General features: G+C 41.9%; 1 protein-coding gene across 6 annotated transcripts in view; it reads left to right on the top strand.

Annotated features, from left to right (window-relative positions):
• The first annotated feature begins 19,494 nt into the window (after positions 1-19,494).
• Positions 19,495-25,993, top strand: part of TAMM41 (TAM41 mitochondrial translocator assembly and maintenance homolog) — a 49,902-nt gene continuing 43,403 nt past the window's right edge. For 4 of the 6 annotated variants that reach the window (XM_047849805.1, XM_047849803.1, XM_047849809.1 and 1 more), the window contains exons 1-3: positions 19,495-19,952; positions 22,432-22,614; positions 25,236-25,328. In XM_047849805.1, the coding sequence (XP_047705761.1) occupies positions 19,764-19,952; positions 22,432-22,614; positions 25,236-25,328 (465 nt within the window). In that variant the 5' untranslated portion in view covers positions 19,495-19,763. The remainder of the gene's footprint in view (positions 19,953-22,431; positions 22,615-25,235; positions 25,329-25,993) is intronic. The other 2 variants (XM_047849808.1, XM_047849806.1) reach the window with 1 other exon arrangement.

Genomic DNA, 25,993 nt, shown 5'->3' with positions numbered 1-25,993 from the left:
AAGGCATAGATATAGGAGCTTAAACTGTAAAACTCCTAGAAGAAAAACCTTGGATAAAATTTGAAACCCCTTCCCATCATGGAAATGCAAATCGAAACCAAAGTGAGATACCATTTCACACTTGCTAGGATGGCTGGAATCAAAAAGATATAATAAGTATGGCAATTCCTCAAAAAATTAAATAGAATTACCACATGATTTAGCAACTCTACTTCTGGGTGTATGCTCAAGAGCATTGAAAGCAGGGACTCAAACAGATATTTGTACACCCATGTTCACTGCAGCATTATTCCCAACATCCAAACAATGAGAGGAGGCAACCCAAGTGTCCATTGACAAATGAATGTGGTCCATACATACAATGGAATATTATTCAGTCTTAAAAAAGAAGGAGATTCTGACACATACTACAACATGGATGAACCTTGGACATTATGCTTAAGTGAAATAAGTCAGTCGCAAAAAGATAAATGCCGTATGATTCCACTTATGTGAAGTACCTAGAGTAGTCCAATTCATAGAGATGGAAAATAAGATTGTGGTTTTCAGGGGTTAGGGGAGGAAGGAATGGAGACTGTTTAGTGAGTACAGAGTTTCAGTCTGGAATGATGGAAACATTCTGGAGATGGCTGGTGGTGATGGTTGCACAACAATGTGAATGTACATAATGCCACTGAACTGTGCACTTAAAAATGGTTAAAACGCTAAATTTTATGTTAGGTATATTTTATCACAATAACGAAAAAGAATATTTAAAGTTGCCTACACTTACCACTGTGTTTTTAAAAAGATAGCAGGTTGATCATCAAAGGTCAAAATCCTATTCAAGACACGTTACTAAGTTTGGAGGCACTGGGAAGGCCCATGCACCTCCTTGAACATCATGGCTTCGCTCAAAAATAAGGTGGGGCGCCTGGGTGGCTCAGTCGGTTAAGCGTAGGACTTCAGCTCAGGTCATGATTTCACGGTCCGTGAATTCGAGCCCCACATCGGGCTCTGTGCTGACAGCTCAGAGCCCGGAGCCTGTTTCAGATTCTGTGTCTCCCTCTCTCTCTGACCCTCCCCCCGTTCATGCTCTCTCTCTGTCTCAAAAATAAATAAACACTAAAAAAATTAAAGGGGCGCCTGGGTGGCGCAGTCGGTTAAGCGTCCAACTTCAGCCAGGTCACGATCTCGCGGTCCGTGAGTTCGAGCCCCGCGTCAGGCTGTGGGCTGATGGCTCAGAGCCTGGAGCCTGTTTCCGATTCTGTGTCTCCCTCTCCCTCTGCCCCTCCCCTGTTAATGCTCTGTCTCTCTCTGTCCCAAAAATAAATAAACGTTGAAAAAAAAATTTAAAAAAAAAAAGGTGTGTAAAAAGCACCTGGGTGGCTCAGTCGGTTAAGCATCTGACTTCTGCTCAGGTCACCATCCCGCAGTTCACGAGTTTGAGCTCCGTGTCGGGCTCTGTGCTGACAGCTCAGAGCCTGGAGTCTGCTTTGGATTCTGTGTCTCCTTCACTCTCTGCCCCTTCCCTGCTCACACTCTGTTTCTCTCTCTCTCTCTCAAAAATAAATAATAAAAACAGTAAAAAAAAAAAATTTTTTTTTAAATGAGGTGGATAGGATTAGATCAGTGCTACTATTCTAGCTTAGAGCCTCAGGACCCCTGTGGACTCCAAATGCAATTTAAAATATCCTCTGGTTACACTCAATATTTCAAAATAAAACCTAATAAAATTATTCTTTTACCTTCCGAAAGCCTGCCCAGAGCAATAAAAAACATCAGGCTTCACAGGTTATTAGTTATAATTTTTATAGAGGAGGGAGGAAAGGATTTAAGCTGCTTATGTAACGGCCCTACTGTTGCAGGGGGAGGGGACTGTCACCATGGAAGCTAACTGGAGAAGTATTTCAGAGCCAGCAAAGGGCACAGCAGTTTGAGCTTGGGCCACACCACCTACAGCTGGAGGAGAAGGGAAGGACGTCACACCTGAATGGGCACAGGTGCCTATGGCAGACAGAAACATCATCACAGATGAAGTAGTGCCTTCAGGTCCTATGTCAACTGGAGTCAGGCTCAGCAGCTGGGGGAGAAGAGGAACATGGCACCTGTTACAAGGCAGCTGAAAAGACCAGAGACACTGGTCTCTGACCACAGACACTGACACTCTTGATTCCCTAAATTAGCAGTTCTCAAACTGTAGCTTGCCACAGAATCACCTGGAGGGCTTGTTAAACCAAAAGGTGCTAGGTCCTGCCCACCCCCCACCCCCATATATTGTTACAATAGACATGGGGGTGGACCAGAGAACATCTAACAAGGCCTTAGGGAATCCGGAAGCTGCTGGTTTGAGGACCACACTTTCAAAACTACTGCCCTACTGTATCCATCAGGATCCCGTATGCTATGCTATAGTACTAAATAACCCCCCAAATCTCAGGAGTTTAACACCATGAAAGTTTAGTTCTTGCTCATGTCTCAGTGCAGTGTGGCTTGGCTAGCCTTCTCCCCTATCATACTATGCCAATTTACCTACAGGGAAGAAAGAGTATGGGAAAGTGCATGAGATGCTTTTAAAGGGCAATGCCTAGGTGAGTTTCACATCACTCCTTCTGTCTCCTTCTGCAATTGGCCAGATCTCAATCATAGGACTCCAACCTCACTGAGAAGTGTAATCTTCCTGGGTGCCCAGAAGGAAGGAACAAGTGTGGTAAACACACAACATTATTTCTGCCAACCGACTGTCCATTCCCACTGTTCCTCCCCGCCTTCTTAGGAGCAGATTATTTTTTAATAGAGATACATTTAACATATAACAGTGTTTATTTTTTTAATGTTTATTTATCTTTGAGAGAGAGAGAGACAGAGTGTGAGCAGGGGAGAGGCAGAGAGAGAGGGAGACACAGAATCTGAAGCAGGCTCCAGGCTCCGAGCTGTCAGAATAGAGCCTGATGCAGGGCTCGAACTCACAAACTGTGAGATCATGACCTAAACCAAAGCTGGACGCTTAACCAACTGAGCCACCCAGGTGCCCCACATATAACATTGTTTAAATTTAAGGTGTACGCTTGTTGGTTTGATACATTTATGTATTTTAATATGATTGCCACTGTAGTGATAGCATTTCTATCATGTCACATAATTACCATTTCTTTGTGATTGGAATAATTAATATCTACTTTCTTAGCATGTTTGATGATTATAATACAATATTTTTGTCTTTATTCACTGTATTGTGCATGAAATCTCTAGGACTTATTTACTACTAGGTGCAATTTGTACCCTTTTTTTTTTTTAAATTCTTTTTTTTCAACGTTTATTTATTTTTGGGACAGAGAGAGACAGAGCATGAATGGGGGAGGGGCAGAGAGAGAGGGAGACACAGAATCGGAAACAGGCTCCAGGCTCTGAGCCATCAGCCCAGAGCCTGACGCGGGGCTCGAACTCCCAGACCGCGAGATCGTGACCTGACTGAAGTCGGATGCTTAACCGACTGTGCCACCCAGGCACCCCCAATTTGTACCCTTAAACACCATCTTTCTTATTCTCCTCCCAACCCTGGTAACCACCATTTTACTCTGTTTTTACAAGTTTGGCTTTGTATATTCCACATATAAGTGATACCATACAGTATTTGTCTTTCTCTGTCTGACTTATATCACTTAGTATAATGTCCTCAAGGTCCATCCATGAATGAATGGCCCTTTCTCATGAATGAATAATGTTCCATTATATGTATACACCACATCTTATTTATCCACTCACCTGTTAACAGGCACTTAAGTTGCTTCCATATTTTGGCTATTGTGAATAATGCTGCAATAAACACAGGAGTGCATATATCTCTTCAAAATTCTGTTTTCATTTCCTTTGGATATATACCTAGAAGTGGAGTTGCTGGATCCATACTAGCAGACTTTATTTCTATCCAAGGAATTTACCCCTTCTCCAGGAGGGGGGAAAGCTCCCTCAGCTCTAGGAGATTGTCTATTAGACTAAGATAATCCACCTTGCTCATGATTAATTCAGGTACTTAGACTCAAGCCAATGAGTGCATGTCAGTCTTTTGTCAACTGTTATTGGTCCAGGGGGTGAGCATGTGACCCAATCAGGCTAAAAGGAATAAGGAGGACAGAGAGAGACTTGGAATGAGGAAGCATGCTGCTTCAGTTGACACCCGCAACCATCTTGAAACCAAGAAGCCAAGCTAAGAAATAGAATCTAAAACAAGATGAGAAAAGTGGAGCCAGAGCCCTATACTATACCTGAAGCCTACTTTACCTCTGAATTTATTTTAAGCCACTTTGAGGCCAGACCTATTGTGTGTAGCACAAATTAGCCAAACGAACACATCTCTCAAAGCATAAGAGTGGGAACAGAAATGTTTTGTTTGCTAATCCTGTGACCTTACTCTTACCCCAAGGGTTCTACAGATGAAGAAATGGGTTACACTTAATAAATGCATTTTGTGTGGTAGAAATTATTTCAAAAGGTAGATCCCACAGAGTATAGCTATAGCAGATTGTAAACTTTAAGGAGACAGAGACTAGGTCTCTTCTTTTCCCTTTTATAGACTCAGGGTCCAGCCAGTGCTTGGTGTGCACACACACACACACACAAGCACACGCACACACACACACACACACACACTCATAAAATCTATGTTGAATGAATCCATCATGAGAAACTCATAAAAATGGGTCCTTGGTGGTGAGAAGGCTGGGAGATTAAGCATTGTAAACACAGAAACAATGTAAGGTTTCAGTTAAATAAATGTGTGTAAAATGCCTACCACAGGGTCTGGCATCTAGTAAATAAATGGACATCGTCATTTATGTTACTGGAGTCAACTAAGCCATTCCATCTTGAAGGTTCCTTTCAATTCTATGTTATTCCAGGACACGTAGTTCAGTGATGAAAGAATATAGATTTTTATATTCTTTGAGATATGAGCCACCTGGGTGGCTCAGTAGGTTAAGTATCCGATTTTTGATCTCAGCTCAGGTCTTGATCTCCGGGTCGTGAGTTCAAGCCTTGCATTGCGCTCTGTACTAGGTGTGAAGCCTACTTACAAGAAAAGAGAGAGAGAGAGAAAGAGAGAGATAATATAGACTTTATTCATAATTTTCTAAAACTAGAACAACCCAATCCAAATTCCATCAGCAGGTGAATGGATAAACGAATTGTGGTCCAGCCATAAAACAATACCAATTGGCAATAAAAAAGAACAAAATTTTCTCTCTCTCTCTCTCTCTTTCTCTCTCTCTCTCTCTCTCTCTCTGTTACACACACACACACACACACACACACACACACACATCATGGATGAATCTCAATAGCATTAATGTTAAATGAAAGAAGCCAGAGACAAAAACCTATATTCTATATGATTCCATAACATGGCATTATATAATATTTTTAAAAAGGCAACACTATAAAGACAGAAATCATATTGTTGGTTGACAAGAGCTGGTGATACAAGTAAGAGATAAACTAGAAAGGGTCATGGTGGAGCTTTTTGGAGTAGTGATGAAAATATTTGATACATTAGTTATAGTGGTGTTTACACAGCTATGTATTTGTCAAAACTCATTGAACAGTATACTTTTGAAAAGGTGACTTTTATTATAATTGAATTGTACCTCAATAAACTTGACTTTTTAAAAAATGTAGCATGTAGATTGTGTAGATTGTACTCATACAGATTCAGTTTCAAATTCTGGCTTCATCACTTGTGCTGTAACCTTAAAGATATTTCCTTAATCTCTGAGGGCCTGAGTTCCATCATCTAAATAATATCAGAGGGGCTTTTGTTCCAGTTAAGATGGAATTAGCACACTACCGTCTCTCACCCACTGAATGCAGCTATAAAACCTAAAAATGATGCTTGAAGCAAATATTTGAGGTCTCTGAAAAATAAATAGTAGCAAATTAGGAAAGAAGACTAGAATTTTGGTTAAACTAAAAGACAGTTTGCCCCCCCCGCTTTTTTTTTTACTCCATTGTCTCCCAGTGTGGACTCAACACAGCCCCAACCTGGAAGAGGACATTTACAAGGACAGAGAGAAGTCCTCTAGTTATGGCTCTAGGAGCAGGATAAGGGTGTCACCTGAGGGTTTTTCTTTTCTTTTTTTTTTCCTCATCTTCTTTGCACTAGTCTCCAAACAACTGTGTAGCAATAGCAGTGACAGCAGTAGCAACAGGGACTCACAGAAACCTGAAACTCTGAGAGATGTGGGACACTTCCTTTCTGATCAGAAGAGATGTGGTCCTAGAGAGGTAGGGCACACCTACTTATTTTTCTCTTTCTTGACCCCAGATGTGGGTGTACTAATTGAAAGTGAGCAGCAGAACAGGATAGATAAGTCCCCATCTTTCTGGTCTGTGCCAGAAAATATTTTAAGTGATAAAAGAAAGAAACTACTAAAGAAACATGAATAAATGGAGAGACTGACATACAATATTCATGGATTGGAAGACACAACATAGTAAAGAAGTCAATTCTTCCCATATTTATCTACAGATTTAGCATAATTCCAGTACAAATTCCAGTGGTATTTTTGCAAATATAGACAAGCTGATTCTAAAATACAGGGAAAGGCAAAAGAATTAGAATACAAAATAATTTTTTAAAAAAAGAATAAAATTGAATGAATCACACTACCCAATTTTAAGACATTATAAATCTCCACTAATCAAGACAATGTGGTAATAGAGGAGGAAGAGACATATAGATTAATGGAACAGAATGGAGAGTCCAGAAATACACCACATAAACCATAACCAATTGATTTTTCACAAAAGTGCAAAGGCAATTCAACAGAGAAAGAACAATCTTTTTAACAATTATTGCTGGGAAATTTATACATACCTACTTAAGAAAATAAACCTTGAGTTAAACTGCACAATTTATAGAGAAATTAATTCAAAATGGATAAGATCTAATTGTATAACCAAAAATCTAAAACATTGAGAACAAAGTATGGAGAAAAAGCTTTTTGGTCTTAGGATTAAGCAGAGTTCTTAGATGTGACACCCAAAATACGGTTTTTAAAAGAAAAAATTATCACCTATTGATAAATCAGACTCAATGAAAAGTAAAACTTTTCAAAAGAATAACAAGATTAGTTACAAAGTAGGAGAAAGTATTTGCAAATCACATATCTGACAAAGACCTTGTAACCAGAACATATAAAGAACTTTCAAAACTCAACAGGAAGAAAATAATTCAACAACAACAACAAAATAAGCAAAAGATTTGACCAGACACCTCACTGAGATGGATATAGAAATGGTGGTGAATACCACACAAAAAGATGTTTTGGGGGTGAGGGAACTGTTCTATATTTTAATTGTGGTTAAAATCTATAAATGTGTTACAATTCACAGAGCTAATGCATCAACAAAAGGTCAAAAAGCCATGAAACTTTTAAAAATAAAAGTAAGGGGCGCCTGGGTGGCGCAGTCGGTTAAGCATCCGACTTCAGCCAGGTCACGATCTCGCGGTCCGTGAGTTCGAGCCCCGCGTCAGGCTCTGGGCTGATGGCTCAGAGCCTGGAGCCTGTTCCTGATTCTGTGTCTCCCTCTCTCTCTGCCCCTCCCCCGTTCATGCTCTGTCTCTCTCTGTCCCAAAAATAAATAAACGTGGAAAAAAAAATTTAAAAAAAAATAGAAAAAAAAATAAAAGTAAAAGAAAAAATAACCTCATACTACGAGTACTTTCCTCATTGGGCTTTGGTGTTTCATCCATGGAAGTACTAATAAAGAGGTGTGTGGGCATTAGCTGTAGTATTTCTTCTTCAATCATTTCCATCCATGAGGAGCCCCAGGTGATGCCCAAAGTAGTAATATACCAGGCAAAGGGTCACATGCTCAAACCCTGGAGATTTGGGGGGTTTTGCAAGATGGCGGCTTAGGAGGACGCTGGGCTCACCGCACGTCCTGCTGATCACTTAGATTCCATCTACACCTGCCTAAATAACCCAGAAAACCGCCAGAGGATTAGCAGAACGGAGTCGCCGGAGCCAAACGCAGACGAGAGGCCCACGGAAGAGGGTAGGAAGGGCGGCGAGGCGGTGCGCGCTCCACGGACTGGCGGGAGGGACCCCGGGGCGGAGGGGCGGCTCGCCGGCCAAGCAGAGCCCCCGAGTCTGGCTTGCAAAAGCGGAGGGGCCTGACGGACTGTGTTCCCACAACAAGCGCGACTTAGCGTCTGGGAGGTCATAAGTTAACAGCTCTGCTCGGAAAGCGGGAAGGCTGGAGGACAAAGGGAGGGAGAGCTGCTGAGCCCCCTGACAACAGAGCTCAGTTTGGTGGGGAACAAAGGCGCTCGCCAGCGCCATCTCCCCCGCCCATCCCCCAGCCAAAATCCCAGAGAGAACCAGTTCCTGCCAGGGAACTTGCTCGCTCAGCGCAAACACCCAACTCTGTGCTTCTGCGGAGCCAAACCTCTGGCAGCGGATCTGACTCCCTCCCGCTGCCACAGGGTCCCTCCTGAAGTGGATCACCTAAGGAGAAGCGAGCTAAGCCTGCCCCTCCTGCCCCCGTGCACCTTGCCTACCCACCCCAGCTAATACGCCAGATCCCTAGCATCACAAGCCTGGCAGGGTGCAAGTAGCCCAGACGAGCCACACCACCCCACAGTGAATCCCGCCCCTAGGAGAGGGGAAGAGAAGGCACACACCAGTCTGACTGTGGCCCCAGCGGTGGGCTGGGGGCAGACATCAGGTCTGACTGCGGCCCCGCCCACCAACTCCAGTTATACACCACAGCACAGGGGAAGTGCCCTGCAGGTCCTCACCACGCCAGGGACTATCCAAAATGACCAAGCGGAAGAATTCCCCTCAGAAGAATCTCCCAGGAAATAACAACAGCTAATGAGCTGATCAAAAAGGACTTAAATAATATAACAGAAAGTGAATTTAGAATAATAGTCATAAAATTAATCGCTGGGCTTGAAAACAGTATACAGGACAGCAGAGAATCTCTTGCTACAGAGATCAAGGGACTAAGGGACAGTCACGAGGAGCTGAAAAACGCTTTAAACGAAATGCATAACAAAATGGAAAACACCACAGCTCGGATTGAAGAGGCAGAGGAGAGAATAGGTGAACTAGAAGATAAAGTTATGGAAAAAGAGGAAGCTGAGAAAAAGAGAGATAAAAAAATCCAGGAGTATGAGGGGAAAATTAGAGAACTAAGTGATACACTAAAAAGAAATAATATACGCATAATTGGTATCCCAGAGGAGGAAGAGAGAGGGAAAGGTGCTGAAGGGGTACTTGAAGAAATAATAGCTGAGAACTTCCCTGAACTGGGGAAGGAAAAAGGCATTGAAATCCAAGAGGCACTCCCTTCAGACGTAACTTGAATCGATCTTCTGCACGACATATCATAGTGAAACTGGCAAAATACAAGGATAAAGAGAAGATTCTGAAAGCAGCAAGGGGTAAACGTGCCCTCACATATAAAGGGAGACCTATAAGACTCGTGACTGATCTCTCTTTTGAAACTTGGCAGGCCAGAAAGAATTGGCACGAGATCTTCAATGTGTTGAACAGAAAAAATATGCAGCCGAGAATCCTTTATCCAGCAAGTCTGTCATTTAGAATAGAAGGAGAGATAAAGGTCTTCCCAAACAAACAAAAACTGAAGGAATTTGTCACCACTAAACCAGCCCTACAAGAGATCCTAAGGGGGACCCTGTGAGACAAAGTCCCAGAGACATCACTACAAGCATAAAACATACAGACATCACAATGACTCTAAACCCGTATCTTTCTATAATAACACTGAATGTAAATGGATTAAATGCGCCAGCCAAAAGACATAGGGTATCAGAATGGATAAAAAAACAAGACCCATCTATTTGCTGTCTACAAGAGACTCATTTTAGACCTGAGGACACCTTTAGATTGAGAGTGAGGGGATGGAGAACTATTTATCATGTGACTGGAAGCCAAAAGAAAGCTGGAGTAGCCATACTTATATCAGACAAACTAGACTTTAAATTAAAGGCTGTAACAAGAGATGAAGAAGGACATTATATAATAGTTACAGGGTCTATCCATCAGGAAGAGCTAACAATTATAAATGTCTATGCGCCGAATACCGGAGCCCCCAAATATATAAAACAATTACTCATAAACATAAGCAACCTTATTGATAAGAATGTGGTAATTGCAGGGGACTTTAACACCCCACTTACAGAAATGGATAGATCATCTAGACACACGGTCAATAAAGAAACAAGGGCCCTGAATGAGACATTGGACCAGATGGACTTGACAGATATATTTAGAACTCTGCATCCCAAAGCAACAGAATATACTTTCTTCTCGAGTGCACATGGAACATTCTCCAAGATAGATTATATACTGGGTCACAAAACAGCCCTTCATAAGTTTACAAGAATTGAAATTATACCATGCTTACTTTCAGACCACAATGCTATGAAGCTTGAAATCAACCACAGAAAAAAGTCTGGAAAACCTCCAAAAGCATGGAGGTTAAAGAACACCCTACTAACGAATGAGTGGGTCAACCAGGCAATTAGAGAAGAAATTAAAAAATATATGGAAACAAACGAAAATGAAAATACAACAATCCAAACGCTTTGGGACGCAGCGAAGGCAGTCCTGAGAGGAAAATACATTGCCATCCAGGCCTATCTCAAGAAACAAGAAAAATCCCAAATACAAAATCTAACAGCACACCTAAAGGAACTAGAAGCAGAACAGCAAAGGCAGCCTAAGCCCAGCAGAAGAAGAGAAATAATAAAGATCAGAGCAGAAATAAACAATATAGAATCTAAAAAAACTGTAGAGCAGATCAACGAAACCAAGAGTTGGTTTTTTGAAAAAATAAACAAAATTGACAAACCTCTAGCCAGGCTTCTCAAAAAGAAAAGGGAGATGACCCAAATAGATAAAATCATGAATGAAAATGGAATTATTACAACCAATCCCTCAGAGATACAAACAATTATCAGGGAATACTATGAAAAATTATATGCCAACAAATTGGACAACCTGGAAGAAATGGACAAATTCCTGAACACCCACACTCTTCCAAAGCTCAATCAGGAGGAAATAGAAAGCTTGAACAGACCCATAACCAGCGAAGAAATTGAATCGGTTATCAAAAATCTCCCAACAAATAAGAGTCCAGGACCAGATGGCTTCCCAGGGGAGTTCTACCAGACGTTTAAAGCAGAGATAATACCTATCCTTCTCAAGCTATTCCAAGAAATATAAAGGGAAGGAAAACTTCCAGACTCATTCTATGAAGCCAGTATTACTTTGATTCCTAAACCAGACAGAGACCCAGTAAAAAAAGAGAACTACAGGCCAATATCCCTGATGAATATGGATGCAAAAATTCTCAATAAGATACTAGCAAATAGAATTCAACGGCATATGAAAAGAATTATTCACCATGATCAAGTGGGAGTCATTCCTGGGATGCAGGGCTGGTTCAACATTCGCAAATCAATCAACGTGATACATCACATTAACAAAAAAAAAAGAGAAGAACCATATCCTGTCAATCGATGCAGAAAAGGCCTTCGACAAAATCCAGCACCCTTTCTTAATAAAAACCCTTGAGAAAGTCGGGATAGAAGGAACATACTTAAAGATCATAAAAGCCATTTATGAAAAGCCCACAGCTAACATCATCCTCAACGGGGAAAAACTGAGAGCTTTTTCCCTGAGATCAGGAACACGACAAGGATGCCCACTCTCACCGCTGCTGTTTAACATAGTGCTGGAAGTTCTAACATCAGCAATCAGACAACAAAAGGAAATCAAAGGCATCAAAATTGGCAAAGATGAAGTCAAGCTTTCGCTTTTTGCAGATGACATGATATTATACATGGAAAATCCGATAGACTCCACCAAAAGTCTGCTAGAACTGATACATGAATTCAGCAAAGTTTCAGGATACAAAATCAATGTACAGAAATCAGTTGCATTCTTATACACTAACAATGAAGCAACAGAAAGACAAATAAAGAAACTGATCCCATTCACAATTGCACCAAGAAGCATAAAATACCTAGGAATAAATCTAACCAAAGATGTAAAGGATCTGTATGCTGAAAACTATAGAAAGCTTATAAAGGTAATTGAAGAAGATTTAAAGAAATGGAAAGACATTCCCTGCTCATGGATTGGAAAAATAAATATTGTCAAAATGTCAATACTACCCAAAGCTATCTACACATTCAATGCAATCCCAACCAAAATTGCACCAGCATTCTTCTCGAAACTAGAACAAGCAATCCTAAAATACATATGGAACCACAAAAGGCCCCGAATAGCCAAAGGAATTTTGAAGAAAAAGACCAAAGCAGGAGGCATCACAATCCCAGACTTTAGCCTCTACTACAAAGCTGTCATCATCAAGACAGCATGGTATTGGCACCAAAACAGACACATAGACCAATGGAATAGAATAGAAACCCCAGAACTAGACCCACAAACGTATGGCCAACTCATCTTTGACAAAGCAGGAAAGAACATCCAATGGAAAAAAGACAGCCTCTTTAACAAATGGTGCTGGGAGAACTGGACAGCAACATGCAGAAGGTTGAAACTAGACCACTTTCTCACACCATTCACAAAAATAAACTCCAAATGGATAAAGGACCTAAATGTGAGACAGGAAACCATCAAAACCTTAGAGGAGAAAGCAGGAAAAGACCTCTCTGACCTCAGCCGTAGCAATCTCTTACTCGACACATCCCCAAAGGCAAGGGAATTAAAAGCAAAAGTGAATTACTGGGACCTTATGAAGATACAAAGCTTCTGCACAGCAAAGGAAACAACCAACAAAACTAAAAGGCAACCAACGGAATGGGAAAAGATATTTGCAAATGACATATCGGACAAAGGGCTAGTATCCAAAATCTATAAAGAGCTCACCAAACTCCACACCCGAAAAACAAATAACCCAGTGAAGAAATGGGCAGAAAACATGAATAGACACTTCTCTAAAGAAGACATCCGGATGGCCAACAGGCACATGAAAAGATGTTCAGCGTCGCTCCTTATCAGGGAAATACAAATCAAAACCACACTCAGGTATCACCTCACGCCAGTCAGAGTGGCCAAAATGAACAAATCAGGAGACTATAGATGCTGGAGAGGATGTGGAGAAACGGGAACCCTCTTGCACTGTTGGTGGGAATGCAAATGGGTGCAGCCGCTCTGGAAAGCAGTGTGGAGGTTCCTCAGAAAATTAAAAATAGACCTACCCTATGACCCAGCAATAGCACTGCTAGGAATTTATCCAAGAGATACAGGAGTACTGATGCATAGGGCCACTTGTACCCCAATGTTCATAGCAGCACTGTCAACAATAGCCAAATTATGGAAAGAGCCTAAATGTCCATCCACTGATGAATGGATAAAGAAATTGTGGTTTATATACACAATGGAATATTACGTGGCAATGAGAAAAAATGAAATATGGCCTTTTGTAGCAACGTGGATGGAACTGGAGAGTGTGATGCTAAGTGAAATAAGCCATACAGAGAAAGACAGATACCATATGGTTTCACTCTTATGTGGATCCTGAGAAACTTAACAGGAACCCATGGGGGAGGGGAAGGAAAAAAAAAAAAGAGGTTAGAATGGGAGAGAGCCAAAGCATAAGAGACTGTTAAAAACTGAGAACAAACTGAGGGTTGATGGGGGGTGGGAGGGAGGAGAGGGTGGGTGATGGGTATTGTGGAGGGCACCTTTTGGGATGAGCACTGGGTGTTGTATGGAAACCAATTTGTCAATAAATTTCATAAAAAAATAAATAAATAAAAATAAAAAATAAAAAAACAAAAAACAAAAAAAAAACCCTGGAGATTTGGAGAGTGGCATCCTAAACAAGAAGATTATTCAAAGAATTTTGTCAGTTTGGAGTCTAAACAAAGACATCCTCAGAATAAAAGGCATAGATATTCTTGGGTTTTTACAACCACACATTACACCTGTAATTCATGCTTCTTAGTTTCTCTCTTAGGTTACGGCATCCTCTTGTGCCTTCAGGCAAAAGAGGTCTTGATTGGTTTGGGACCATGATATGATTCTCTGGCAGCAAAGGAGTGCTTGGCACCAATGTTTCCAAATTGATGCCATGAAATACTAGTTCCAAAAGATGTTGAGAGAGGAGAGGGGGAAGGGAAAGGAGGAGGGAGGGGGACAAGAGGAAGACATAGTCTGGGAAACTGAAAAGTGCTATGTGCTCTGTTTTTCTTTTAGAGATTCACAATGCATATTGATCTATTAATGCTCTGAGAAATCCCACAGCAAAGAAATCTATTTGCTTCTATTTAATCCAGTTTCCCAAACTCAGCTGACCATGAATTTTTTTTCAAATAACTCTGAATAATAATAATTCAGTGAAAACCCACTTTGGGACATGCTGCTCTACACCAAATCTAGATTATAGACTTTGGTGGCTAAAGATAGACTTGGTATACAGTGATTAATTCTTTCTCCTCTAACTGGGGTCTTTGCCAACTCAGTTTCTCCCAAAATTTAGGGCCAGTTTTACAAAGAGATAAAGTAGACAGTTGCTGACTTGCTTAAATTTCAGGGACAATAGGTAATAATAATTAATAATAATGGCAAACACATACACAATATCCACTACATATCAGGTATTTTCCTAAGCACTTCATTTATGTTAACCACTTTAGCTGTTATGACAATCCTGTGAGGTAAGCACAATTACTCCCAGTTAGAAGGAGGTGCTATTTGAGCTAGGATTAAGAAATGAGGAAGATTTCAGTGAGAGAGTGAATGAGTGAATGAATGAATGAGTGAACAAATCCCTTAGGAAAATGAACAGTTTCTGTTATTTTTATGGTGCAAGAGGAAAAGGATTAGACTTGGATGCTGTATTGGCAGGGGCTGCTATTAGCTCTGTGCCTTCAGGCAAATCACTTCGTTTTCTACACTTCAGTTTATCCATCTGTAAAATTGGAATAATAACCATTAATTTCCCAGGATTTGTTTTAAGAATTAAATAAAATCATGTCCGGAAAAGTGTTTCATGTGAAATGCTAAATGTCATAAAGATGTTAGGTTTAACGACGCTTCTTAATTCCTCTTGTACATTGTCTCTTAAGAATTCAATGAGATGAGGGGCGCCTGGGTGGCTCAGTTGGTTAAGCGTTGGACTTCGGCTCAGGTCATGATCTCGCGGTCTGTGAGTTCGAGCCCCACGTCAGGCTCTGTGCTGACAGCTCAGAGCCTGGAGCCTGTTTCGGATTCTGTGTCTCCCTCTCTCTGACCCTCCCCCGTTCATGCTCTGTCTCTCCCTGTCTCAAAAATAAATAAACGTTAAAAAAAAAAAAAAGAATTCAATGAGATATTTGAGAGCTTACTCTGTGGCAGGCATTATTCTATGTACTTTCTGGATACCATTCATCCATTTACTGTCCCAACAATCCTATAATGTAGGTGTTATTACTATGGCCATTCTGTAAATGTGGAAATGAAGGCACAGAATGCTTCTTGGTTGTCTTGCCAACCATCACACCACTATTAAATCTTAGGGCCAGATTCAAACTCAGGGGGTACATGAGCATCCCTGATGAGAGACTAAAGATAGTAAATGATGTCTTCAGTCTGAGCCAATTATTCTACATCAAAAATCAGCTGAGAATGGACAGATATGACAAGGTGAACTTCCTTTGATGGGCAGAGATCAAGACCCCTCTTCTTCACTTCCATCACCAGACAAATAATAAACGTGTGACTGATCATAAGAAACACAGAGCTTGGATTTTTCTCTCCCAAAATATTTTCTGTCCTTTACTTAAACCACTGATTAGACGAAAAACTAAGGTATAAAAATATAGAGATTTCACAAGGCCTTTTAAAAAATGGAATAGGTGAGCCTTGTCCTAGTGAAACCCAACCTGACAAGGTCATTGTTAATGATACAAAACCAACAGCTGGATGATAAATCAGAAAAATGAGGCCCAACATTCAGTCAAATCAAGTGGCATTTATCTGCAGTGTAAAGGGCTCTCTAACATTTGTATTTCATTGGTATGAGAGTTCCAACAGAACCCTAAAGTGATTATATAGAACACCAAGGCTTTTTAAGAGTTTCTAACTTAGCAAGCCATGGTAATTTAAAAGGGAACGGATGAACTGCTAGAAGCGAGGAGCTTTCTGCTGAAGAATACAAATGTGTTCTCTGCTATTGCTTCTGCCTCTTTCTGGGGAAAAGCAAAACGCACACAGGAATGTGATGGAACTTTCCAGCTGGTGGTTTTGCATTATCAGGAAGGAAAGTGTCTGTGAAAATGAAAATTACTGATAATTAGTTGTGAATGCCTGTAAGGGAGAAAAATGGAGAACATTGCAGAATCTTCATTTATATCAAGGGCTGACCCTCATGGGTGGCAGTGTGAATTGGTACAACCTTTCAGAGGGGGTTTTAGCAAGGCGCTGACACTTTGACCCAGCAATTCCACTTCCAAGAATGTACTTTATAGTGATATTTGCACATGTACACAAAGGTGCTTGTATGAGGATGTTCACCGTAGCATTGTTTGCATGTTTGAAAATGGAAATGAGCTGTCAGTATGAAAATGTTTAAACAAACGATGGCATATCCATAGTTTAGAAAAATTTGCTGCTAGTAAATGGGATGACATAGATCTATATATTTGACACAGAAAGATGTCCCCAGTATGTTAAGTGAAAAGGGCACATTGCAAAATACTATCTGTCATATGATTCCATTTAAACATGTTTTTAGTGTTGGGGCACCTGGGCAGCTCAGTCGGTTAAGCATCTGACTTCAGCTCAGGTTATGATCTCAAGGTTTGTGAGTTTGGAGCCCCGCGTCAGGCCCTGTGCTGACAGCTCAGAGCCTGGAGCCTGCTTTGGATTCTGTGTGTGTCTCTCTCTGCCCCTCCCCCGCTCATGCTCGCTCACTCACTCTCTCCATTAGAAATAAAATAAACATTAAAAAAATTTTTTTAATGTTTTTAATGTTAACATGTATGTAGAAAAATATCTGGAGGAATATGTACCAGAGATTGCCAGTGGCTGTTTCTGAGGGATGGTATACATGTTTTTGTAATGTTTACATTTTTATTTGCAAAGAACGGGGAGGGGAGGAATACAAAACAAAGTTGAATTATTTCCTGGAGGGAAGAACGAAAGAAACACAGCTGGTGGAGATTTATTCACTGTATTTGGGTGAAAGGTTTTAGTGAAATTCTGCAGTGAGTGTGTTTCAGATTCTGACAATCTGGGCAAGGGTGCTATTTAGTCCGAATGCTATTTAGTCCGGTGCTCTTTAGTCCAAAATGGCTGTGCTCGCGCTGGGAGACTGAGACACACTGTGTCTCCCTTCCGCCGCCCTTATTCTGGTCTCTGGGTTGTACCTCTGGCTATTGCTGCTGCTCCTCAAAACCTTAGCTGACAGATTTCCCTTTTGCTTCTCTTGCCTCACAGGTCGGCCATTTTAGAAGGCACTAAAACATGGTAGTAAACAGCTTGGCCTTTGGAGTTCCAGAGCCTTGGGTTCAAATCCCAACTTCTCCACTCTCCTAACCTTGTGACTTTGAGAAATTTGCTTCTCCTGTTAGGCTGTCTGTTTCCTCACGTGAAAAATGAGTTTAGAGAACCTGCCTACTGGGGTCTTTGGAATGATGAAAAGAGATAAGTATAGAAAGCACTTGGGAATTTATCTTGATGACCCCGCAGTAATATTTGGAACTGTTAAATCACCATAATGAACACCTGAAACTAATGTAACACGGAATGTTAACTACACCAGAATTAAAATTTTTTAAAAAGGAAGTGCTTGGGAATGATAAATAAATGAACAAATATTACCTATAATTATTGTCATCATGGCCTATCAGTCTCTTTGTAAAACTTCCTTTCATCTATCTTCTGCCTGATAAAATCCTACCCATTCTTCCAGCCCCTGCTCAGATGCCATCACTGCAAAATCTCCTCTGGTGTCTCCCCACAGAGCCAGAACTGATCAACGCTCCCATATCAGAGGTCTCGCCAGATGCTGGGTGCCCCAGCTTCATTACTGCATGTTACTAGTTCTGGATTTGCTTGTCCCTCCCCTTTATAGACCCTGAGATCCACAGAGTTTGAATTCACATAATTACTTTTCAAATTAAATTAATCTCATCCTTGCCTCTATCATCCACCAGGCATCTTTAGTTCCCAGTGAAACTATGGTAACAACATCCTAACTGCTCTCCCTCCCCCTGCTTACCCCGTTCTAATCTAAACTAACATTCAGCCCTGGATTTTAGCTCCCCTTTTGCCACAGGCTATTGTGATCCTAAGCACATTGCTTTCTCTCTCTAACATGTTAGCTTTCTCATCTGTAATGTGGAGATAGTAACTTCCTGCCATCCGGTAGTAGAGGAGACTCCTTGAAAACTGCATGTGAAAGGCATCAACATTACCTGAGTTCACCTATTACCACTTATGCTTTTTGAAAGGCAATGTATGTCAGGGAAGAAGAAACACGTATCTAAAAAGTCTATGTCCTGGAAGTTAAAGTACATCCTGAATGGCCCTGTGATTTTTATCAAGTTTCTCTAGTTACACATAAACAGGTGAGCTCTCACCTGGGGTCCTATTTCCTCCAGAAATTGCATTTGATGTGCCCTCTGTGAGCCCAATCCCAGAGGCAAAGGGGCAAAGGCTCTTCATCACCGTTAGAATGAAATACAAACCTCAGAGAACATTGGTGCAGTCCTTACTATGCATGAACACTTTCATACCCATCACTGGATTTGAAAAGAGCTTTAAGGGAGAAAGAAAAAAAAAATCACAGCTAAATCTTAACAGTGATCATCTCTGGATGGTGGAAATGGACATGATTTTAATTTTATGTGTGATTTCCTAAACCCTCAAAATCTTCAATTTTGGAGCTGGGTAGAGACGATGGCAATACAACATTGTGATGCACTGCCACTGAATTGCACATAAAGTGTACACTTTTACGTTAGTTGTGTGAATTTCACCTCATTAAAAATATTCTTCAATACACATGCATGATTTTATAGCCATTTATTTTTTTTCAATTTTTTTTTTGTTTTTTTGGGGGGACAGAGAGAGACAGAGCATGAACGGGGGAGGGGCAGAGAGAGAGGGACACACAGAATCGGAAACAGGCTCCAGGCTCTGAGCCATCAGCCCAGAGCCTGACGCGGGGCTCGAACTCCCGAACCGCGAGATCGTGACCTGAGCTGAAGTCAGACGCTTAACCGACTGCGCCACCCAGGCGCCCCTATAGCCATTTATTGAAATGTGTTTGAGATGAGAACGAACACGGATTCTTAAGGCTCAAAAGCAGTTCAAGTAGCTGACACTCTCCCGCTCCCGTCTTTCCAAGTCACTTGCCTAGGCGGCTAGCCTGCAGTGCGCTCCTCCGACCACCAGGGGTCTCCGCGGAGCCCTCGCGTCCCCACCCGCGGAAGAGCGTCATCTCTTGCGCCTTTGAAGCGCGTGTGCTGCCGAGAGGCGTGGTCGGGTTTGGCAGGTCGGCCGGCCTGACCGCCGACCACCTGGACCACCCCCCGGCTCTTCTCGGTCCTGGGCTGGGGCTGGCTTGTAGCCCCGAGCCCTCGCCTGTCCCTCCACTTCCCACCCCCGGCTGCAGTCTTCTGCTGCTTCCAACTCCCCACCCTTAACTGCCTGCCCCGGTATCTGCCCCCCCCCCCCCCACGCCGCCCTCCGCCCTGCTCTGCCCCTCCAAGGGCCGTGTCTCTGAGCCCCGACCCCATGGCGCTTCAGGCGCTGCAGAGCTCGGGGGTGGCCTTCCGCAAGATCCTGTCTCACTTCCCCGAGGAGCTGAGCCTGGCTTTCGCCTACGGCTCCGGGGTGTACCGCCAGGTGGGGCCCAGTTCAGACCAGAAGGTGAGCCTGGCCCCGGGGCAGGCCCCACGTCGGGAATCGGCCTCATCTCACGAGGTGCCTTTTGCCTTGGATCCCTCCAGAGCCCTAGAGCTGCCTCTACTACGAGCACTCCACATATCAGCTAGCAAAGTGCAAACTGTGGGAAAGTGTTCCTGGTATAATGACATCATGAGCTGAATTTTGGAGGATAAGTAGGAGCCGGTCTAGAACAGGAGATGCAGTTATGGGGAGGGTAAAGCTGATGCAGAGGCAAGATGGAAGGAAGGAAATATTTGCCTGGTGCTGGTTCAGCGTACTCAGCCTTGGCGGAACATTGGAGTTTTCCGAGAAACTTTAAAATGCTGATGCCTGGGTTCCATTTGCGGAGATTCTGATTTACTTGGTGTAGGCTCAGACCTGGGCTTCAGATATTTTAAAAAATACCCTGCTGATTCTGATAACGCAGCCAAATTTGGGAGTCACATGTATCGCTGTGGGAAAAAATACAACATGAGCCTCTTGACTTCAGGAAGCTGAAGGGCCAGGGCAGACTCAGGGAAGTTATCAGCAAAAGTTAGTGAGTGACCAGTATATTTACCAATGCTCAGAACATTTAACAAGAGTCTATTTAGGACTAGGAGTTGTTACTCTTTAAAGTTGGCTGAGCGCAGCAGGAGTGAGGGTAGGGTGTTCCTTGTGTTGCAGTCCCTCCCCCCCCCCCCCCACCCCGGTAAATAAAATGGAAAAAAGTTTGCTTTCAAGGTGGAGACAAGATTCAAGACCTTGCAGAGAAGTGGCAGGCAAATATTTTCATTTAAATGGGGCTGTTAATGACTCTCTCCGCTAAGGCTTTAGAGCTTTTGCTGAATTAACATAAAAGGAAATGGAGTCTAAATAGAGATGCTGTCTGGTGAACTGGATTTTTACTTGCGGCAGTTCATGCACAGCCTAACAATTCACTGTCTTCTTTAATAAACTAAGGAAAAAGAAGTGTGCAGATTGTGATAGGGCCCCTCTTGGATTTGGACACCTGGCTCTAATCTGTCCTTAGGTTAAAGTTTGTTCACTTCCTGGTGGAGCCATCTGTGCTGTTGCTTGGGTTTCCTTTTCCCCAACTATACTGTATTTAAGTGATACTTTGCTTTAAATTGACAATATGTGAAAAATTATAGATTGTAGGAAATTCTATAGATTATTATAGGCTAGTTATTTTTTTCTAACCTGTATTAACATAATTATACATTTTAAAAAAACATGTCCACCCCAAATCTTCAGTTTCACCAGTGGTTTGTGGATTACATTTTGAAAAACTTAGAGCAGGCCTTAGCCTCCTGATTCAATAGCCACTTCTTCATTTTTGCATGAAAATTTTCCTTTGAGTAGACCTGGAATTTCCTCCAAGAACAAGCCCTTTCTTCCCTTTTCCTCACCCTCATTCCCTACAAGATAACAAGTCTTATACATTCCAACAGGAAGTTTCAGATCAGTCCCTACCCTCAGTGCCTTACTTAGTATCTTTTTCATTTCTCACTGGGAATTTTGCAATTAACCGCCTGTGTGGTTTCCCGGCCTTTAGTCTGTCTACCTCCAGGGAGCTCTTCTGTAGGAAATTTTTTTAGCCTGGCAACCAGCCTCCGTCTCTGGTCTCATCACCACCCCCTGCTTGTGTTCTATTCCAGCCACATCAAACTCAATGCAGCATCAGGAACATGGCCAGCTCTCATATCTACAAGAATGCTTTCCTTTAACAGGACTCCCTTCCCTTCCCCATCCTTCTAATATTTCCACCAAGCCTGCTTAATTCTTGCACATTCTTCAGGACTCAGATTTATCAGAGTCTTGAAGAATATGATTTTATAGCAAGATTTCTGCTTCCTGTTCTGACCCCACTCTAAGTGAAATTGGTACATTTTGCATTCCTCTGTCAAGTTCATTTAGTGATAATTCGTGTCTTCTCCCCAGTAGACTTTTTTTAATCTCTACCCCAGGATCTATCAGAGCTCCTTGTAGGTGCTCAGTGAGTGGTTGGTGAATGGCTAAGAATTAAAATAACTTATTTCCCTTTCTATAATATTTTACAGAGCTTTGCCATACTGTGTTGTTTGATCCGGAAGAAGAGTGGGACACATTTAGATGAAAGGCCAGGTGGCATAAGGTTCAGCACAAAGAATTTGTAACCAGATTGTGTCTGCCACTCACTGGCTTTATGTCCACAGGCATGGAACTTACTCTGTGCCTTGGTTTCTTTTTCTCTAAAATTAGGATGATAACAGTACCTATCTTGCAGGATTATTTTGAAGATAGAATGAATTATGGTGCATATAATTCAAAGTATTTGGAAGAGTACATGTTGGGCAGGACAGTACTGCTGTTACTATGTGTATTGATGAAAACAAGCTCAAATTGGTACCAGAGACTTGCTTACATTTTTGCTGACAGCTTCAGGTCTTCTATTTTAATACTCATAATGGCGTAGAATGTTGGAGCTTTCTGCTCTATTTAGGTGCCTTTCTAGGAATCAAAACTAAAATCGTTCTCTTTTCTTCATTCCCAGAATGCCATGCTGGACTTTGTTTTCACAGTAGATGACCCTGTTGCATGGCATTCAAAGAACCTGAAAAAAAATTGGAATCATTACTCTTTCCTAAAAGTTTTGGGGCCCAAGATTATCACCACTGTACAGAATAACTATGGCGCTGGAGTCTACTATAATCCATTGATCATGTGTGATGGTAGGGTAAGTGACTTCGGACCTTTGTTGTAACTTGGATGGTTATTAAATTAAATATTAGAATACCAGCTGAATATATATGTTCTTGCAATTAGGAACTGTTCGCATTCCTGCTGGGTAAAGGTGGTTGAGAGTAACTGTCTTTAAGTTTTGCCTTTGGCCAGTGGTTCTCAAATTTTAATGAGCATCAGACCCACTAGGGTGCCTCTTGGACACACAGATTGCAGTTCCCCATCTCCAGAGTTTCTGATTCAGTAGGTCTGGGGTAAGGTTTGAGAATTTGTATTTTTCTTTTCTTCTTTTCTTTTTTTTTTTTAAATTTTTAATGTTTATTTTTGAGAGAGGGAGTAGGGGAGGGGCAGAGAGAGAGGGAGACAGAGAATCTGAAGCAGGCTCCAGGTTCTGAGCCGTCAGTACAGAGCCCAATGCGGGGCTCCAACTCATGAACCGCAAGATCATGACCTGAGCCAAAGTCGGAGGCTTAACCGACTGAGCCACCCAGGTGTCCCTGTATTTTTTCTATTGAGATATAGTTATATAGCATTGTGTTAGTTTTAGGTGTACAATGTAATAATTTGATATGTGTGTGTATTGCAGGATGATTACCACAATAAATTTAGCTAACATTCATCACCACACATAGTTACATTTTTTTTTCTTATGATAAGAACTTTTAAGATTACTGTCTTAATAACGAGGATTTGCATTTCAAACAAACTTCCAAATGATGCTGATGCTGCTGGTCTGGGAAACACTTTGAGAACCGCTAGTTTGGTCAGTGGGAGGAATAGGCAGGCCCATTAAGGATGAGTGTGAAGATTAGTCTTATCTATATGGAGGGACAGATACTCCCAGGAAGAAGTTGGAAGTGAAGAGGGTAATTGGGAGAATGTGGTGCCACATGATAGGAACCTCCTGGTGCCAGCAAGTGGGTGGAATTTGAGGATGCAGATAAGATGCACAGATCCCAGCAGAGTGTTGTCTGACAGCAGGAACCCTGCCAAAGGGTCTTTCACATGAAGGGGGCCAGTCTCTAAGAGAGCTCCCAAGACCTGGGCAGGACCGCAGCCTGAGAGGACCAATGGGGGACTATGTCACATCCCTCCCAGAGATTAGCTGGGCTACTGTTGACATACAGGTTCCACCAGCTATGCCAGTTCTGCTTCATGGTGCTGATTGCTTAGATCACTCCTGCTTTGATGTGCCCATAAATCATCCCTGAGGATCTCCTTGAAGTGCAGATTATGACTCACTTGGTCTGGAATGGAGCCTGAGATTCTGCATTTTTTGACAAGCTCCCAAGTGATGCTGATGCTGCTGGTCAATGGATCACACTTTGAAGGGCAGGAGGTTGGAGTATTGACCTGAGAAGGATTTTGAAGACCTGTCTGATCTTGGCGGGAATGGGCATTATGATTGGTGATGTCTGCATAGCCTCTGGGCTAGATGTATACTTTTCTGGTTGAGGTCTAATCCTGCTCCGCCTGCATTTTGCAGTTGAAAAGATGAAGGTTCAGAGAGTGAACATGGCTTTCATAAGGTCATGCGACTCGTTAGTGACAGTTAGTGACTTTCAGGTCAGTGGTGTTTCCATTACCTCCCAGCTGTTACATGCCTGCAGCAAGAAGGGCTTTTTCTGCAGTATTGCAGTCACATCGGAGGGGAGATTGTTGCTCGGTACAGCTTTTTACGTCTGCTTCAGTCATGCCAAACGCATAGCTTTGTTCTTTCTCCATAATTAGTATTATGCTGAGCCTATCTCTAATTAGTGGTTTCAAACAATATTACAAGCTCCAGTAACCAAATGTTGGGGCATAATTATATGCCAAAGAGACTGTACTTTTTAATTGAAATTCTTTAGCTACTTTTTAGATATTCATAGCCTGAGAAGGCTGTTTGGATACTGAAGTTTAGCAAAGTGAGTCTGAAGTTATTCATTGAAGCAAATGGGATTTTGTAACCTGGAACAACTACATTTAGGGTTTATACAAATTGCTTTTGAAATGAGCTTGGCCATAATTCCATGTGTTTAGCTCTGATAAAGAGGTTTAATTTTTGGAGATGTGGCTTTGTAATTACAAAAGTGTTTGAAATACTCAGTAGCAAAAGGGAAGTTCACCATGTAAAGGAATTTGGTGAAAACTTCTAAAGAAAATGTCTTGTATTCTGTGATGAAATGAATGTTGGAAGCCCAGACTGAAATTCAGGGACCTAGTTTTTACACTGCTACCATGGTTATGCCATTTATTAGGTTTCTTATTTCTCAGATGAGAACCATGAACTATATCTTGGCTTCTCACACTGTCTGTGGTACAGACTCAGTTTTTATTTCCAATCCAGGGAGGACCAATAGGTACTGGACAGCACCTAAGAACCGTTGTGCCTTTAACATCACAAGAGCCTGAGTAAAGATAGTGGTCACTTCACCTCACATCACTGAGGGGACAGATCAGTCTTGGAAACTAATCCTTTGTGACAGACTTTGTGTTTTCACAAGGTAGATTTTAAATGGCTTTGGAAATCTAGGTGCTACTCTGCTCAGAAATTTATTACCTTAGGTTTTGCATTTGCAAAAGCAATAGTATGGTATTTTGCCCTCCTTGATGCCCATTTCTCTTCTTTTCCAGCTTATCAAGTATGGGGTCATTAGCACTAGTATTTTGATTGAAGATCTCCTCAACTGGAATAATTTATACATTGCTGGACGACTCCAGAAACCGGTGAGCAAGTTTTTATTGGCTGCCACGGTTAAGGATATCTCTCCTCTCTGAACCTAACCCTGCTTTCGTCTTTGTGATTGCATTGAGATGGAACTCCAAGAAACAAAAATGCATTTCAGATTCCTTTAAGTCCTTATAGAATTCAGTGCCAAACAATATCCAGATATTACCCACACTACCCCTGCCCGCTCTCTAAAGATAGTCCAGTTGTCTGAATGGATCAGCCTCAGAGTCAGTACCTATAGATGGCAGTACCTTTGGATGGCAGAAGAGGTGCTCAGTGCCTCAGTGGAGCCTCTATCAGCATGACCCAGATCACCATTTCGGATTGTAAGTGCCACAGGGCAGTTTTTGTCCACTGATGTATCCCATCAGTGCCTGGGACAATGCCTGGCACACAGTAAGCATTCAGCAACCATTTGTTGAATAAAGGAATAAACCAGGTAGTCATTCAGAGGGGAGTAGATTCTGATCCACTTTCTTACTCTCCTCAGGCCAGTAGTGAGATCCTGCGATAAGTCCTTCCCTCATTTGGGATTCTACTAGAGGAGGCTATGGGGGGAAGGCTTCCCCCTGGGCATAGGAAAAAAGTGGAAAGGACTTGAACTTTTGACATGTATTTACATATTACATTTCTTCTTTTTTGCTGATATATAGCCTATTTT

Source organism: Prionailurus viverrinus, chromosome A2 (genome assembly GCF_022837055.1).
Source record: "Prionailurus viverrinus isolate Anna chromosome A2, UM_Priviv_1.0, whole genome shotgun sequence".
Lineage (NCBI taxonomy): Eukaryota > Metazoa > Chordata > Mammalia > Carnivora > Felidae > Prionailurus > Prionailurus viverrinus.
Note: the sequence above shows the minus strand (reverse complement) of the source record. Positions and strands in the feature narration are given on the sequence as shown.